This window comes from Geotrypetes seraphini, chromosome 5 (genome assembly GCF_902459505.1).
Source record: "Geotrypetes seraphini chromosome 5, aGeoSer1.1, whole genome shotgun sequence".
In the NCBI taxonomy this organism is placed as follows: domain Eukaryota; kingdom Metazoa; phylum Chordata; class Amphibia; order Gymnophiona; family Dermophiidae; genus Geotrypetes; species Geotrypetes seraphini.
The window spans coordinates 109,993,865-110,007,017 of NC_047088.1; the positions used below are offsets into that span (position 1 = coordinate 109,993,865).

Here is a 13,153-nt window from a genome sequence, read left to right on the forward strand (position 1 = left end):
CCACCTCTACTGGGAGACTATTCCATGCATTTACCACCCTTTCTGTAAAAAGGTTATTTCCTTAGATTAATTAAACATGTTGATAACACAAAGTTGTTAAAATCGCAAGAAGATTGTGAAAAATTGCAAAAGGACCTTGTGAGACCGGGAGACTGGGCATCAAAACAGCAAATAACATTTAATGTGAACAATTTCAATGTGATGCATGTGGGAAAGAGAAACCCAAACTATGGATACATTATGCAGGGTTTCACGTTAGAAGTCACCGCCCAGGAAAAGGATCTAGGTGTCATCGTTGAAGATATGTTGAAGTGCTCAGCTCAGTGTGCAGCAGCAGCTAAGAAAGCAAATAGAATGTTAGGAATGATCAGGAAAGGAAAAGAAAACAAAGATGAAAATGTTATCATGCCTTTGTATTTTTCTATGGTGTGGCCATGCCGCATCTCAAGAAAGATATAGTAGAATTAGAAAAGGTACAGAGAAGAGCAATGAAAATGATAAAAGGGATGGGACGACTTCTCTATGAGGAAAGGCTAAAGTGGCTAGGGCTCTTCAGCCTGGAGAAGAGATGGCTCAGGGGAGATATAATGTAGAGGTCTGTAAAATACCGAGAGGAATGAAACAAGTAAAAGTGAATCACTTGTTTACTCTTTACAAAAATACTAGGACTAGGGGGCATGCGATGAAACAACTAAGTAGTAGATTTAAAACAAACCAGAGCAAATATTTGTTCATTCAACAGGTAATTAAACTATGGAATTTGTTGCCAGAAAATGTAGTGAAAGCGGTTAGCTAAGCAGGGTTTAAGAAAGGTTTGGATAATTTCCTAAAAGACAAATCCATAAACCATTATTAAGATAGCTTGAGGAAATTCTCTGCTTATTCCTAGGATAAGTAGCATAAGAATATAAGAACAGCCTTACTGGGTCAGAGCAATGGTCCATCTAGCCCAGTAGCTCATCCTCACAGTGGCCAATGCAGGTCACTAGTACCTGATTTAAAAAAAAAAATAAAAATGTAGCAACAATCTTTTTTTTTCTCCTTGGAATCTTGCCAGGTATTTGTGATCTAGGTTGGCCACTGTTGGAAACAGGATAGTGAGCTTGATGGTCCTTCGGTCTGTCCCAGTATGGCAACTCTTATGTTCATATGATCCTTAGTCTCTCTGGGGTCATGAGGTCTATTCGTAGTTTTAGTTTTATTTTGAATGTATGCTCTTGATGACTGTTGACTTTCCAGTTTTAAATGGAGTTCATTTTCTGGATATTTCTTGTTTTTAGTTTTGTGTACATTGCTTTGGCCTGGAGTTTTCCCCTTCACAAAAGGCAGTATAGAAAGTAAGTCAACAAGCTATATTACTTACACCACCTTGATAACTACTCCCCCTTAATTGTCCCTTTAAATGGCTGGTTAAATCTCAAGGTAACAAATTTAGGTCCCCTTTTACTAAGCTGCAGTAGGTGTTTCTACCATGTCTCGGGGCGTTAAATGCTCAGACGCTCAAAGGAATTCTATGAGCATTAATGCTCCGGGCCACAGTAGAAACCTCTACCGCAGCTTAGTAAAAGGGGGTTTATTTATTTAAAACAATTTGTAACACACCTATAACAATATAGTACCAGGCAGAAAACATAAAACACAAGAAATAAAAATATCCATCATTATAATAAACAAAAAAGTAAAATTTAAAATATAAACTAACAAAATAGGAAATAGGAGATTGTCTCCTTAAGAACTGTAATCAGCTATTGTCCAAAACAGGGTTCTCAATCCAATCAGGATGTCAGGAAATTCACAATGAATATTTATTAGATAGATTTGCATACTACTGTATAACTCCATTGTGTGCAAATCTATCTCATGCATATTCATTGTAGGCATCCTAAAAACCTGACTGGCTAGGTGTGTCCCGAGAATGGGACTGAGAAAGCAAAGTTGCTTACCTGTAAAACAGGTGTTCTCCGTAAACAGCAGGAGAATGCAGCCACACTTGTTGGTGAAGTCCTTTGACTGAGCCTGTGTGTCGGTGCTCTCCCCTAGCTATAGTAAGTTCTGAACTTACTGAGTATGTGCAGGATGCCCTACACCTGGAGCCCTTCCCCTCGTCCAGTCAGTTTAGTCTGTAGCAATAGAAGAAGTCAAGCTGAAGGGATGGAGGGCAAGCAAGTGTGGTTGCATTTCCCTGCTGTCGATGGAGAACACCTGTTACAGGTAAGCAACCTTGCTTTCTCTGGAGACAAGCAGGGGATATGCAGGTACACTTGTTGGTGAGTTCCAAGCTGAAAAAGCAGACGGGCGGTGGATACAAATTACAATGCAAATAAGTTACATAAGACTATCCATAACAAACGTCTTGTGCTAAGCTTTGGTCTACACAATAGTGCTGTGTAAATGTATGCACTGAAGACCAGGTTGTGCTCAGCAGATATCTTGAATTGGGATTGATTTCAAGTTTGCTATTGAAGCAACTGTAGCTCGTAATTTATGAGTACCAATTGAACCAGGGGGCTGTACATAAGCTCTTGTGTAACAAAACTGGATAAAACAAGTAATCCATGATGATATAGCTCTTTTCGTTGCTGGTTGGCCACAGGTAGCTGGATTGTAGGAAATGAATAGTTGGCTGGATTTGTGGAAATGAGAAGTTTCCTTGATGTAAAAAAGAAGTGTTCTTCTGCAATCTAACATATGGAGGTGCTCTTCTGCTGCAGAGGAGTGTGGAGGTGGAAAAGATCGATGGCAAAGTGATGGTTTGATTAAGATGGAAGTCCAAAACCATCTTGGGAAGAAATTTGGAAAAACTTTAAGTAAGGATAATACGAGACTAAAGCTTGAAGCTCACTAACTTTCCTAGCAGCACTATCCTGCATAAATCTTTGTAAAAGAATAAAAAAATTAGAAGCTACCTGAAGAGAATCAGAACTTTGAGAAGGGAGTTACCTGGAGTTAGGAGGTACCTGGTCTTGGTCCAAGGGAGGAGAGGCAACTCGTTTAGCTTTTGCCTGGGTTTTTGCCGGTTTGGAGGAGGATCCCAATGTTGCAACCAAATTCTTCATCATAAGACTGGGAGAGGACTGGGAGGCTGAAATTGAGCCCTCAGGAGCCTTCCCAGACACTTCAATTGCTAACAGCAGTGTCCCAGTGCTTTCCTGTGAGGGACACGCTATTAATGCTGCTGCCAGAGGAGAGGGAGTATCAGCTCTGTGTAAAGGTTTCTTTTTCTGTCCTGCCGCAACTGCCAGTTTTTTCCTTTCAGGCGTCGTCTACAGCACTGAGCTTCCCTCCCCTGGCAGTACCGAAACACGGCCCTGTGGGGAGTGAGTGAGCTGCAAAGTCTGTAGCTTTGAGCTCTTCTTCAAAGCCGTAGCGCAAAGAGGCGTCTCGAGAGTGCCGTTATCCATGGCTGCAGCTCTGAAGAAAAAAGTGACTTCGCGGTCCTAAAGACCGCAGTATTGAAAAGGAATATGAAGAAAAACTGGTGGTGAAAACCGCTTCTAGCATTTAAACCTTTGTTGTTCTTTTTTTCTGACAGGCTTCTTGTCTTAACTCTTTCCCTCCTTTTTTTTCACAAATTATATAAAAGACCTAATAATGAAGAAAGCCTTTTGGCTTTCTCTGAGTTTTTCCTTTTTTTTGGTAAAGAGAGTGGAGAGCTGTGACTGTATAGGAGCGGCTGAAGAAAACATGACTGGACGAGCACTGACACACAGGCTCAGTCAGAGGACTTCACTAACAAGTGTGCCTGCTTGTCTCATCTCCAGAGAACCACTGGTCTAAAGCAAGAAGAATGTGTCTTGCTAGAGGCATCTGTTGAGCAAGGTTAAGTTAAGGCTAGTACTTAATAGTGGGGGGTAGAGCCATCTTATTTTTATTTTATTTGCAGTGTTTTGAACACAATAGAGTGATATATTTTAATTAATTTCTACTTGCACTTGAAAAATGTTTGATTGAAGAATTTAAAAATATATAGGCAGTTCCCGGTTTAAGAACACCAAACTTACGTCAAACTCATACTTACGAACCAAGGTCCTACTTCTTCCTTCCTATGCCAACACGCCTCTTCTTCCTCCCTTCTTGTCCAAACACAACTCTCCTCCCTGTACCAATGCGCCCCTCGTCGTCTTTCCCTCTATTCTCTGTCCCAAATTCGTGCCTCCTGCGGGTGTTTACCTCCTCTGGCCAGTTCCCTTGCCCAGTGGCACTTCTCTTCGCAAAGCCGCAGTTCCAGCATGTGGCTCACCCGAAAGCATTCCATCAAATCAGAGGGAAGGCTTCTGGGTCAGCTGCGAGCAAGCACCAGCAGCCGCAGCTTCGCGAAGAGAAATGCCACTAGGAGGAGATAGGCAGCTAGAGGAGGTAAAAACCCACGGGAGGCACAAATTTGGGAAGCAGAACAGAGGGAAAGATGACAAAGGGCGTGTTGGCACAGGAAGGGAGGAAGCACAAACTTCGGACAAAGGATGGAAGGAAGGAAAGAAAGAAGGAGGGAGGGAACATGAACTTAGGAGATAGGATGGAACAATGGAGAGAGTGAGCGAAAGAGATGCTTAGGTGGGGAAGTGAATAGAAAGGGAGAATTGTGACAGGTCACGTGATGCGTCTGCCTTGAACAGACATGTGCTGCTTGGCTCCGCGACCTGCGGTCTCTAAAATCGGCTATACTCACTGAAAAATCACTGCCAGCTCGGGTTCGCTTGGGGAATTATGGGGTCACAAATGGTTATTCTGTAATCTGTATGCTCCTAATGTGGAGGATTTTGCACCCCACGGAACGTACCTATACGTTTTATACTCACCTGCATAATGTTTATGCCCAGTTGGATTACTTGCTGGCCTCACCCTCTCTGCTCTCCAAGGTGGTGGAGATCACTATAGAGGAGGTTCCTTTATCAGACCACTTCCTGCTAGTCATGGAAGTAATGATTACATCAGATGCGCAGGAACGTAACTGGAAATTTCAGTGTTATTTATACAGAGATCTGGATTTCCATCAGTACTTGTGGGAGAAGTGGTTAGATTATAGCCATAATAATAGCACTGAAGATGTTGACCCGATGACATTCTGGTAAGCCTCCAAGGTGGTATTGCATGGGTTCATTATAGCTTATCTTTCTCATAAGTGGAAGAAACAAGATGCGGATTTATTGGCTCTATTGGGGGAACTCCACAAATTGCGCATGCAGCATTGTGCTTCACTATCTGCAGAGCTCCGCTTGCTGGCCGTTCGGCGGTAGATTGATGCCTTGATGCAGAGGGCAGCTCGGGATATTTATTTTCAAACGTATAAACTGTACACCTGGGGCGGGAAAATGGGCAGATTGTTGGCTAATCTAGTGCAGCCTCCCCGAAAACATCAGGTCATACTGTCCATTCAAGACAAGCAGGGTAATCGGTACACTCAGGAGTGGCAGATTCGGCAACAATTTGTTCAATTTTATGAGTCCCTTTACTCCCGTCAGCCATTTTCGGATTTTGATAGAGATGCTTTCTTTCAGGGGCTGACGTTACCTAAGCTGACAGTTGCCCAACTGGAGCACTTGAATGCGCCTATCAGTCCTGGGGAAGTGCAGTTGAGTATAAAGAAGCTTAAGCTTACTAAACCTCCGGGTTCTGATGGGTTTGAATCCAAGTACTACAAGATCTTGATGGATCAGGTATCCTCAGTCTTAGCGGGAGTGTTTAATGCATTGAACGAGATACGGGGCCTTGGACTCCTAATCTTGCCCACGTGGTTCTTCTGGCTAAACCTGGCAAGGATCCTGCCCAGGTGGGGTTGTATCGCCTCATCTCGCTCCTCAATCAAGATGCCAAGTTGTTTGTCGCAATCTTAGCAGCTCATCTGAACTTATTTTTTTTGCCTCTCTTGATACACAAGGATCAGGCCAGGTTTGTATCAGGGCGGTGAGCGTCAATGAATCTCGCTCGCGCTTTGATGGTTCTCCATTCCAGGCGAGAGGTGGATGGTGCTTCAGCTATTGTTGGACTGGATATGGACAAAGCATTTGACAGCATCTCCTGGCAATATCTCTTCTGAGTCTTACGAGAGTTTGGTGTGGAGGGGAGTATTCATAATTGGATTTGAGGCTTATATATCCGACCGCAGGCCCGACTTTTGGTGAAACGCTGGGTTACGGATTCCTTTGATTTGGGCAGGGGGACTTGGCAGGGGTGTCCGCTGCCTCCCCTACTTTTTGTACTAACCATGGAACCATTGGCAGCTAAACTCCGCTTGGATTCGGATCTACGGGGCATTCGGATTGGAGAGTGGGAGATTCGCATTCATTTGTTTGCCGATGACATTTTGCTCTATCTTGACCATCCCCAACAGGATTTGGGGCGCACCCTGGCTATCGTTCATTCTTTTGGGGACGTTTCTGGCCTACAGGTCAACTACGACAAATCTGAACTTCTCTCATTGCGCTCCACTAGGATGGAAGCCTGGCATACTGGGCTGGAGATACCACCTGTTTGGGGGCCGATGTGTTACCTTGACATTTATTTGAGCCCCAATCTCAAGCTTTTGTACCAATATAATGTGCAGTGCTACCTGGACGCAATCAAAGGCTTGTGTGATAAATGGAGGGAACTTCCACTGGGCGTCTGGGGTCAAGTGGCTTTGACTAAGCTGGTACTCCTACCTAAGCTTTTGTATCTGCTGCAGACAGTTACCGATGGAGATGTGCTGCTGTTTCGATCTATAATTTCGACTTTTATTTGGTTCCTTAAGCGAGCCCGAATCAGTTATGCCACTCTGGCACTAGAAAGATCCTAGGGAGGCTTGAATCTTCCTGATCTTCGACTTTATAATGTGGCAGCCCTGCTACTGTTTATTCATGAAGGCTGGTCGGGCTCTTATAAGTATTCTCCTCGGGGTTGGGTGCAGGCATGGTGTTCCCCTCATTCCGTTCTGTTCCTTCTTCATGCCTCGATGATGGCAATCCCGTGAGGGGGGGCCCAAATTTGCTTTTTTACAGCCCTTGCGTCATGCGTGGCGCTGGAGGAAATGGCAGCAGGGGAAGACACCAGTGGCCTCGCCTTTGTTGTAGCTGTATGTTAATGTCAACTTTCCATCGGGGGTAGGCCACTCTTGGTTTCGGCAATGGGAGCAAAGAGGGTGCAGGTCCCTCCAAGATCTTTTAACTGTGGGGGGCGGACAGTTTCCTATGTTTGCCCAGCTGAAGTCCCAATGGCGCTTGCCCCAAACCCATTTCTGGGCTTACCTTCAAGCTCGCCATTACTACCAGTCTCTCAATCACATATGGGGGGATGCTTGGCTCTGTGGTCCCCTGGATATCCAATTTTTTCAGGTGTCGCCCAAATTGAACAAGTTGGCCACCTGGTATTGCATTTTGAAGAACGCTTCGTCCCTGGGCCCCATTGATAGATTGGCTTCCTTGTGGCAATCAGACCTTGATATCACGTATGATCGGCGGGCCTTTCTTGATCTTTTTACCCATGTGCATGCCTTGGGAGGCTCAACGGATTTTCGGGAGATGCAGTTTAAACTACTGCATTGAGCCTATATACCCAGGGCGCAGGGGCATGTATGGGCCTTTGGGAGGGAGAGGCTTGCACTAAATGTCACCGCTCTTTGGGTACTCTCACTCACCATTTTTTTGGAATGTCCTGCGTCCGAATTGTGGCTACAAGTACTTCCATTTTTGGAGCACATTGTTCAACGCGCTGTGCCCTGAGATTATGGCTTATTGCTGCTGGGGGATCAGTGTGGATCGCTGGAGGCGGTGCTCACGTTGCCTCAGCGGAAAGTTCTATACATGGCTATCTTGGTGGCGAAAAAGCTTCTGTTGCAGCATTAGGTGGCTGACATGGCGGCCTCTTTCTCACAGTGGCTTGCTTGCTTGGCGGAGGTAGGCCGCTATGAAATCCAGCGCACCCCTAAGTCGGGGCAACTCACGCATGGGTGCTACATAGCCCTTTGGCGGAAGATCTTATGTCCTGGCAACAATGTTACAGTAGATCCTATGCAATGACCCCCATGGGGGCCGTTGCCGATTCTTACCTAGGTAGATATATGGTTGTGTGTGGGGTATGAGTGGCTGGGTGTATGGTGAGCATATGTTGAGACATGAGGATGGTTGGCTGTGGATTGGTTGTGCATAGTTGGGGGTTCCTTAATACATAAAATGTCAATTGTGATGGGCATCTAACCAGGGGTTTATTGTTCTTTTTGTATTCTTGCTGGCATGCTTTCCCGTTGATGTGGTTCCTTGCTGTTTTGCGCTGTTACTATTCGTCTTACTTTTGGTTATCTGTTACCTATTGCAATTGCTAATAAATATAATTGGGGAAAAAAAAAAGAAAGGGAGAATTGTTGGGCATGGATGCCTGAGTGAGAGGGAAAGAGAGGCAATGTACATGGGGAAATGAAGAAAGAGGTGAAATATTGGACATGGTGATGGGAGAGGCATGAGATACAGATGCATGGGGAAGAGAGAGATGAGAGGGAGAAATGTTGGATGTGGTGGTGGAGAGGGAACAGTGGGACAGATGAAGAACAAAAGTAAGTGTGAACCTCCTATCTTTTCTTTATATTTAAACTACAGTACTTTGTTTTGAGGATTGTTTCTTTAATGTTTTTAAAAGACTGTGTACATACAAATTCAACTTAAGGACAGTTTAAAAAACGAATGGAATGGGCACTGCCTGTATAGCATTTTTATGGCAATGTGGCAAATTATAATAATGTATCTCTTACTTTTTTTCCATTACTTGATCTTTATTCTGCATCCTGCATTACCAGAAAAAAGAAAATCAGAATAAAGCCTTCTGACCCTTGCCCTCTCTTTCACTCTGGTCTAGAACTTCTCTTGCCCCTTTCTCTATTCTCCAGAAGCATTTCTCAGTTATGTCTCTCTTCCTCTAAACCACCCACTATTTCTTCCCCAGGGTCATCTTCTTAATTCCCTCCCTTCCTCTATAACAGGGGTGTCCAACCTTTTGGCTTCCCTGGGCCGCATTGGCTGAAAAAAATGTTCCTGAGGCCGCATAAACGCTGCAGCAAGACAGAGGAGGGAGCTGGCAAGACGGTAAACACCCAGGGGCAGCAGAGGAAAGCACTGCATCGCCTTCGACCGGGGCCACACAAAATACTTCACGGGGCCGCATGCGACCCTTGGGCTGCAGGTTGGACACCCCTGCTCTATAACCAGCTCTTCCTAGGGTTTCTCTGATCTCCCTTTCCTCCCCATTTACCTTGTGGGATTTCTCTCATCTCTATCTCTTCTCCTCTCTTTATCTACCCTCCAAAGACATCTAATTCATTCCCTCTCCCTTAACCAAAACCTCTTGAACGGCTCTCAGCTTCCTCCTTCTCCTTTGATCCCTCTCCACCCGTTTAGCTGATCCTATCAGTTTGCTCCCTATCCCCTGGCTTGTGGACTTTCTGCCCACACCTCCATCAAGTCTTTCTCCCCACCCCTTTTTTAACCCTTCCCCCTCTTATGCATTTTACTTTTGGTCTTTTGAACATTTCCACTCTTGAAAAGCCTGTGGCAGGAAGCCATTGTCACTGTAGGCGTGGTCATTCTCTAAGCTTAAGTGGTTGAAACGGTCGGCCATCATATCCTCTGTCACCAGGTGTTTGCTGCAAGGCTCCCTAAGTGGAAGATGAAAGAGAATTAAGGTTAATGGCCCCTTCCAGCTCCAGAGAGATGATCTTCGAGAGATCTGTCAGAATATAGGTCTGCAATCTTAAAGGCAAAAGGTTTAGATGATCTGTCAGAATTAGATTATCATGCAGTGTGATCTTACAATTCACAAGCAAACAGGGAATCAAAATCTGATCCTAGGTCTATAGTTTCCTAGACAAAAGGATACTTCTGCAATTCTTCATATTCTAGGCCTGAGCCCAATGTGAAGATAGAAAAAAAAATTCCACATGATTTTTGCCTTGTTTTTACACTGGAAAAACTAGAAACCAGGAAATCAATAATGCTCCCTTGAAGGATTTTCTTTCAAAAGATTAAAAAGCAACAAATACCAATTTCACTAAAGAGATGGCTTTCCATTTTGTTATAGCTGCTTCATATATAGTTATTATAAAGATTTATGTAATAAGGCTAAAATTAAAAAGGCATGGACATTACTAAAATCCATAAATCATTATTAGGGAAAATCCACACTTATTCCTTGGATAAGCAGTATAAAATCTGATTTGCAACATGATGTTTTCTGAGTAAAATCACCCTCTAACTACAGCAATGAGATAAAAATATTTTACGGTATGACCAACCTCAGTAGGATTTTTCACATGCTGTAGCTTACTGTCCTTACAGATAAATTACATGTTATTTTTGGGGGTTTTCTCCCTCAGCAAAATGGTGTGACTGCCTAATATTACACAAAGAATTTGGCATTGCCAGTCATTATGGTAAAACTATTTTGTAAATTCTATCTATACATATTTCTAAATGCTACGAGACGACTTAACATCCTTGCATATATTTTCTGTTCCAAAGCATTCAATAAAAATACCCCCCAAAAAAAATCCTCTATGAATGCAGATAATGAAAGTGAAAGAACACTTGCGAACATTTTCTATCCAGAATATCTCTTTTGTGGTATCAATATCATGACAGTAAACAGATATCTCAAACTGTATAAATAAGACACCTGATAACTTATTTGCAAATGCACTAATGAACAAATGCATAGCAGTCATGACAAACAAGAGATAAGAGACTCTGGGAGAGAAGATGAAGCAGACAGGTGTGCAGGTGGTATTCTCATCTATCCTCCCTGTCGAGGATAAAGGCCAGGGAAGAGAAGCTCGCATCCTGGAGATGAATGCGTGGCTAAGTGGATGGTGTCGTCGAGAGCGTTTTGGCTACCTGGACCATGGGATGATTTTCCAAGGGCTGCTGAGTAAGGATGGTGTGCATTTTATCAAAGGGAAGAAGAGTCTTTGGCAGCAGGCTGGATAATCTACTGAAGATGGCTTTAAACTAGAAATGATGGGGCAGGGTGATCAGAGCCCCCAGGTGAGTATAAGCCCTCAGGTAAGTAAATCATTGAATATCTCTACACGAATGGGAAAAGGGGGCAATGTCTGGAAAGCAGTATATACTAATGCCTGAAGTATGGGGAAAAAGATTCTGGATCTAGAAGCTGTGATGGAAGAAGATGAGTTGGGTATAGTGACGATCATGGAGACATGGTTCACGGAAAACCATGACTAGGATGTAGTTATACCGGGCTATAATCTGTTCAGGAAAGACAGGATAGGAAGAAAAGGAGGGGAGTAGCATTATATGTTAAAGATCATATTAAAGCCATACAATTGCAGGATCTGCAGAGCAAGGAAGTAGAACTGTGGATCAATTTGGAAAGAGTGAATGGTGAATATATTTACATTGATGTGATATACAGGTCTCCTTCACAGACGGAAGACGTGGACAGAGATTTAATAGTAGACATTCAGAATATATCTAAAAAAGGGGAAGTTTTACTAATAGGCAATTTTAATATGCTGGATATTGATTGGGGTATCCCTATTGTGGGGCCTTCTAGAAGTAGGAAGATCCTGGATTCTCTATAAGGAAATGTTCCAGCAGTTGGTAATAGAAACTAAGCAGGAAGAGGCCATACTGCTTACAAATGGGGAAAGTATTTCTGATGTTACAGTGGGTGATCATCTGGCATCCAGTGATCACCACATGGTACGGTTTAATATTAAGATGGGTATAAGTTAGATAACTCTAGATCTAATAGATCAGGGCTACCCAAGTCCGGTCCTCGAGATCTACTGGCAGAGGCCAGGTTTTCTGGATATCTACAATGAACATGCATGAGAGAGATTTGCATACCAAGAAGGCAGTGCAGGCAAATCTCTCTCATGCATATTCATTGCAGATATCCAGAAAACCTGGCCTGCCAGTAGATCTCGAGGACTGGACTTGGGCAGCCCTGTAATATCAAGTTTATTATAACATTTGATTAATCGCTTATTCCGAATTCTAAGCGATGTACAAAGTGATAAAATTACAAAATATAGGAAGACAAACATAAAAGAGATGTACTATAACATTGTAGTAAATAAAATTACAAACATAAATGACAAGTTTCATAACTACTAATACATAATAATAAATTAAATTACACGTACATTAATAAAAACATAAGGAAAACTCGGGATGAAATACAATCTAGTTATAAAAGTAGAACATTTAAGGTTAAAAACAATAGGAAGGGGAATAAAAAACAATCAAAGTAGTTAAAATGGATTAAGAGCCAAAAGCAGTTCAATTAAACATTGAATGTATCTTGAAAAAGAAGACTCTTTAGTTTGCTCTTAAATTTTTCAAGATTCTTTTCATCTCTCAGATGAATTGGAAGAGAATTCCAGGATTGGGGAGCCGTAACAGAAAAAATAGTCTGGCACTGTCATCTAGACATAGGAACAATAGATCATTTACTGTTTTATTGTCCTAAGATACTGATTTTCCGGAAATCAGTTTGGGGACATATTAATAATATTTTAGAATCTGAGATTCCGTTAACTTATGAAATAGTCATTTGTGGTACCATTTTACATATCAAGGATCCCCTAGATAAATATAAAAGACGTCTCTTATTAATTATGACTAGTACAGCTATACAAATGATTACACGAAACTGGAAAAACTGGGATCGTCTCAACTTTACATTCTGGTGGACAAATTTATGTCTAATTTATAAATGAGAAAATGAACGCTGATTTCTTAGGGAATACAAAAAACTTTAAATTAATCTGGGGCCCATTGTCGTCTTTTGTAGAATTATTATAGTTATTATTTTATTAGATAAAATGCACATCCAGGAAGGGGAGGAGAGGATTATAAGGTCTTTTAATTAGTTATATAGATGATAATAGGAAGGAAGGATGGTTTTTTTTAGGTTTGATAAATAAGTCTAATTAATCATATGTATAAAATATGTATAATAAATCTCGGAACATATGATAAAATTTTATAATTACTTTAATGATAAAGATTAGGATGGGTGGGGGAATCTTATAAGTGTAAAATTATAAGTGATGTCTAAAGTGTTAAATGTATAATCTATGTTGTTTCCACTTACTGAAAGTGTTTTATGTTTAAATGTGTTTATTCAATTTCAACATGCATAAAACATCTCCGTTCTGTTCTCCATACTC

General features: G+C 42.2%; 1 protein-coding gene across 7 annotated transcripts in view; it reads right to left on the reverse strand.

Moving 5' to 3' along the window:
• HCFC1R1 (host cell factor C1 regulator 1) overlaps positions 1-13,153 on the reverse strand; it is a 67,565-nt gene that overhangs the window by 17,179 nt on the left and 37,233 nt on the right. For 5 of the 7 annotated variants that reach the window (XM_033945400.1, XM_033945398.1, XM_033945403.1 and 2 more), the window contains 2 exons: positions 9,473-9,616; positions 8,717-8,749 (listed from right to left, as the gene is read on the reverse strand). The exons of 1 other annotated variant lie outside the window; for it this stretch is intronic. In XM_033945400.1, the coding sequence (XP_033801291.1) occupies positions 8,717-8,749; positions 9,473-9,616 (177 nt within the window). The remainder of the gene's footprint in view (positions 1-8,716; positions 8,750-9,472; positions 9,617-13,153) is intronic. One more of the 7 variants, XM_033945402.1, reaches the window with a different exon arrangement.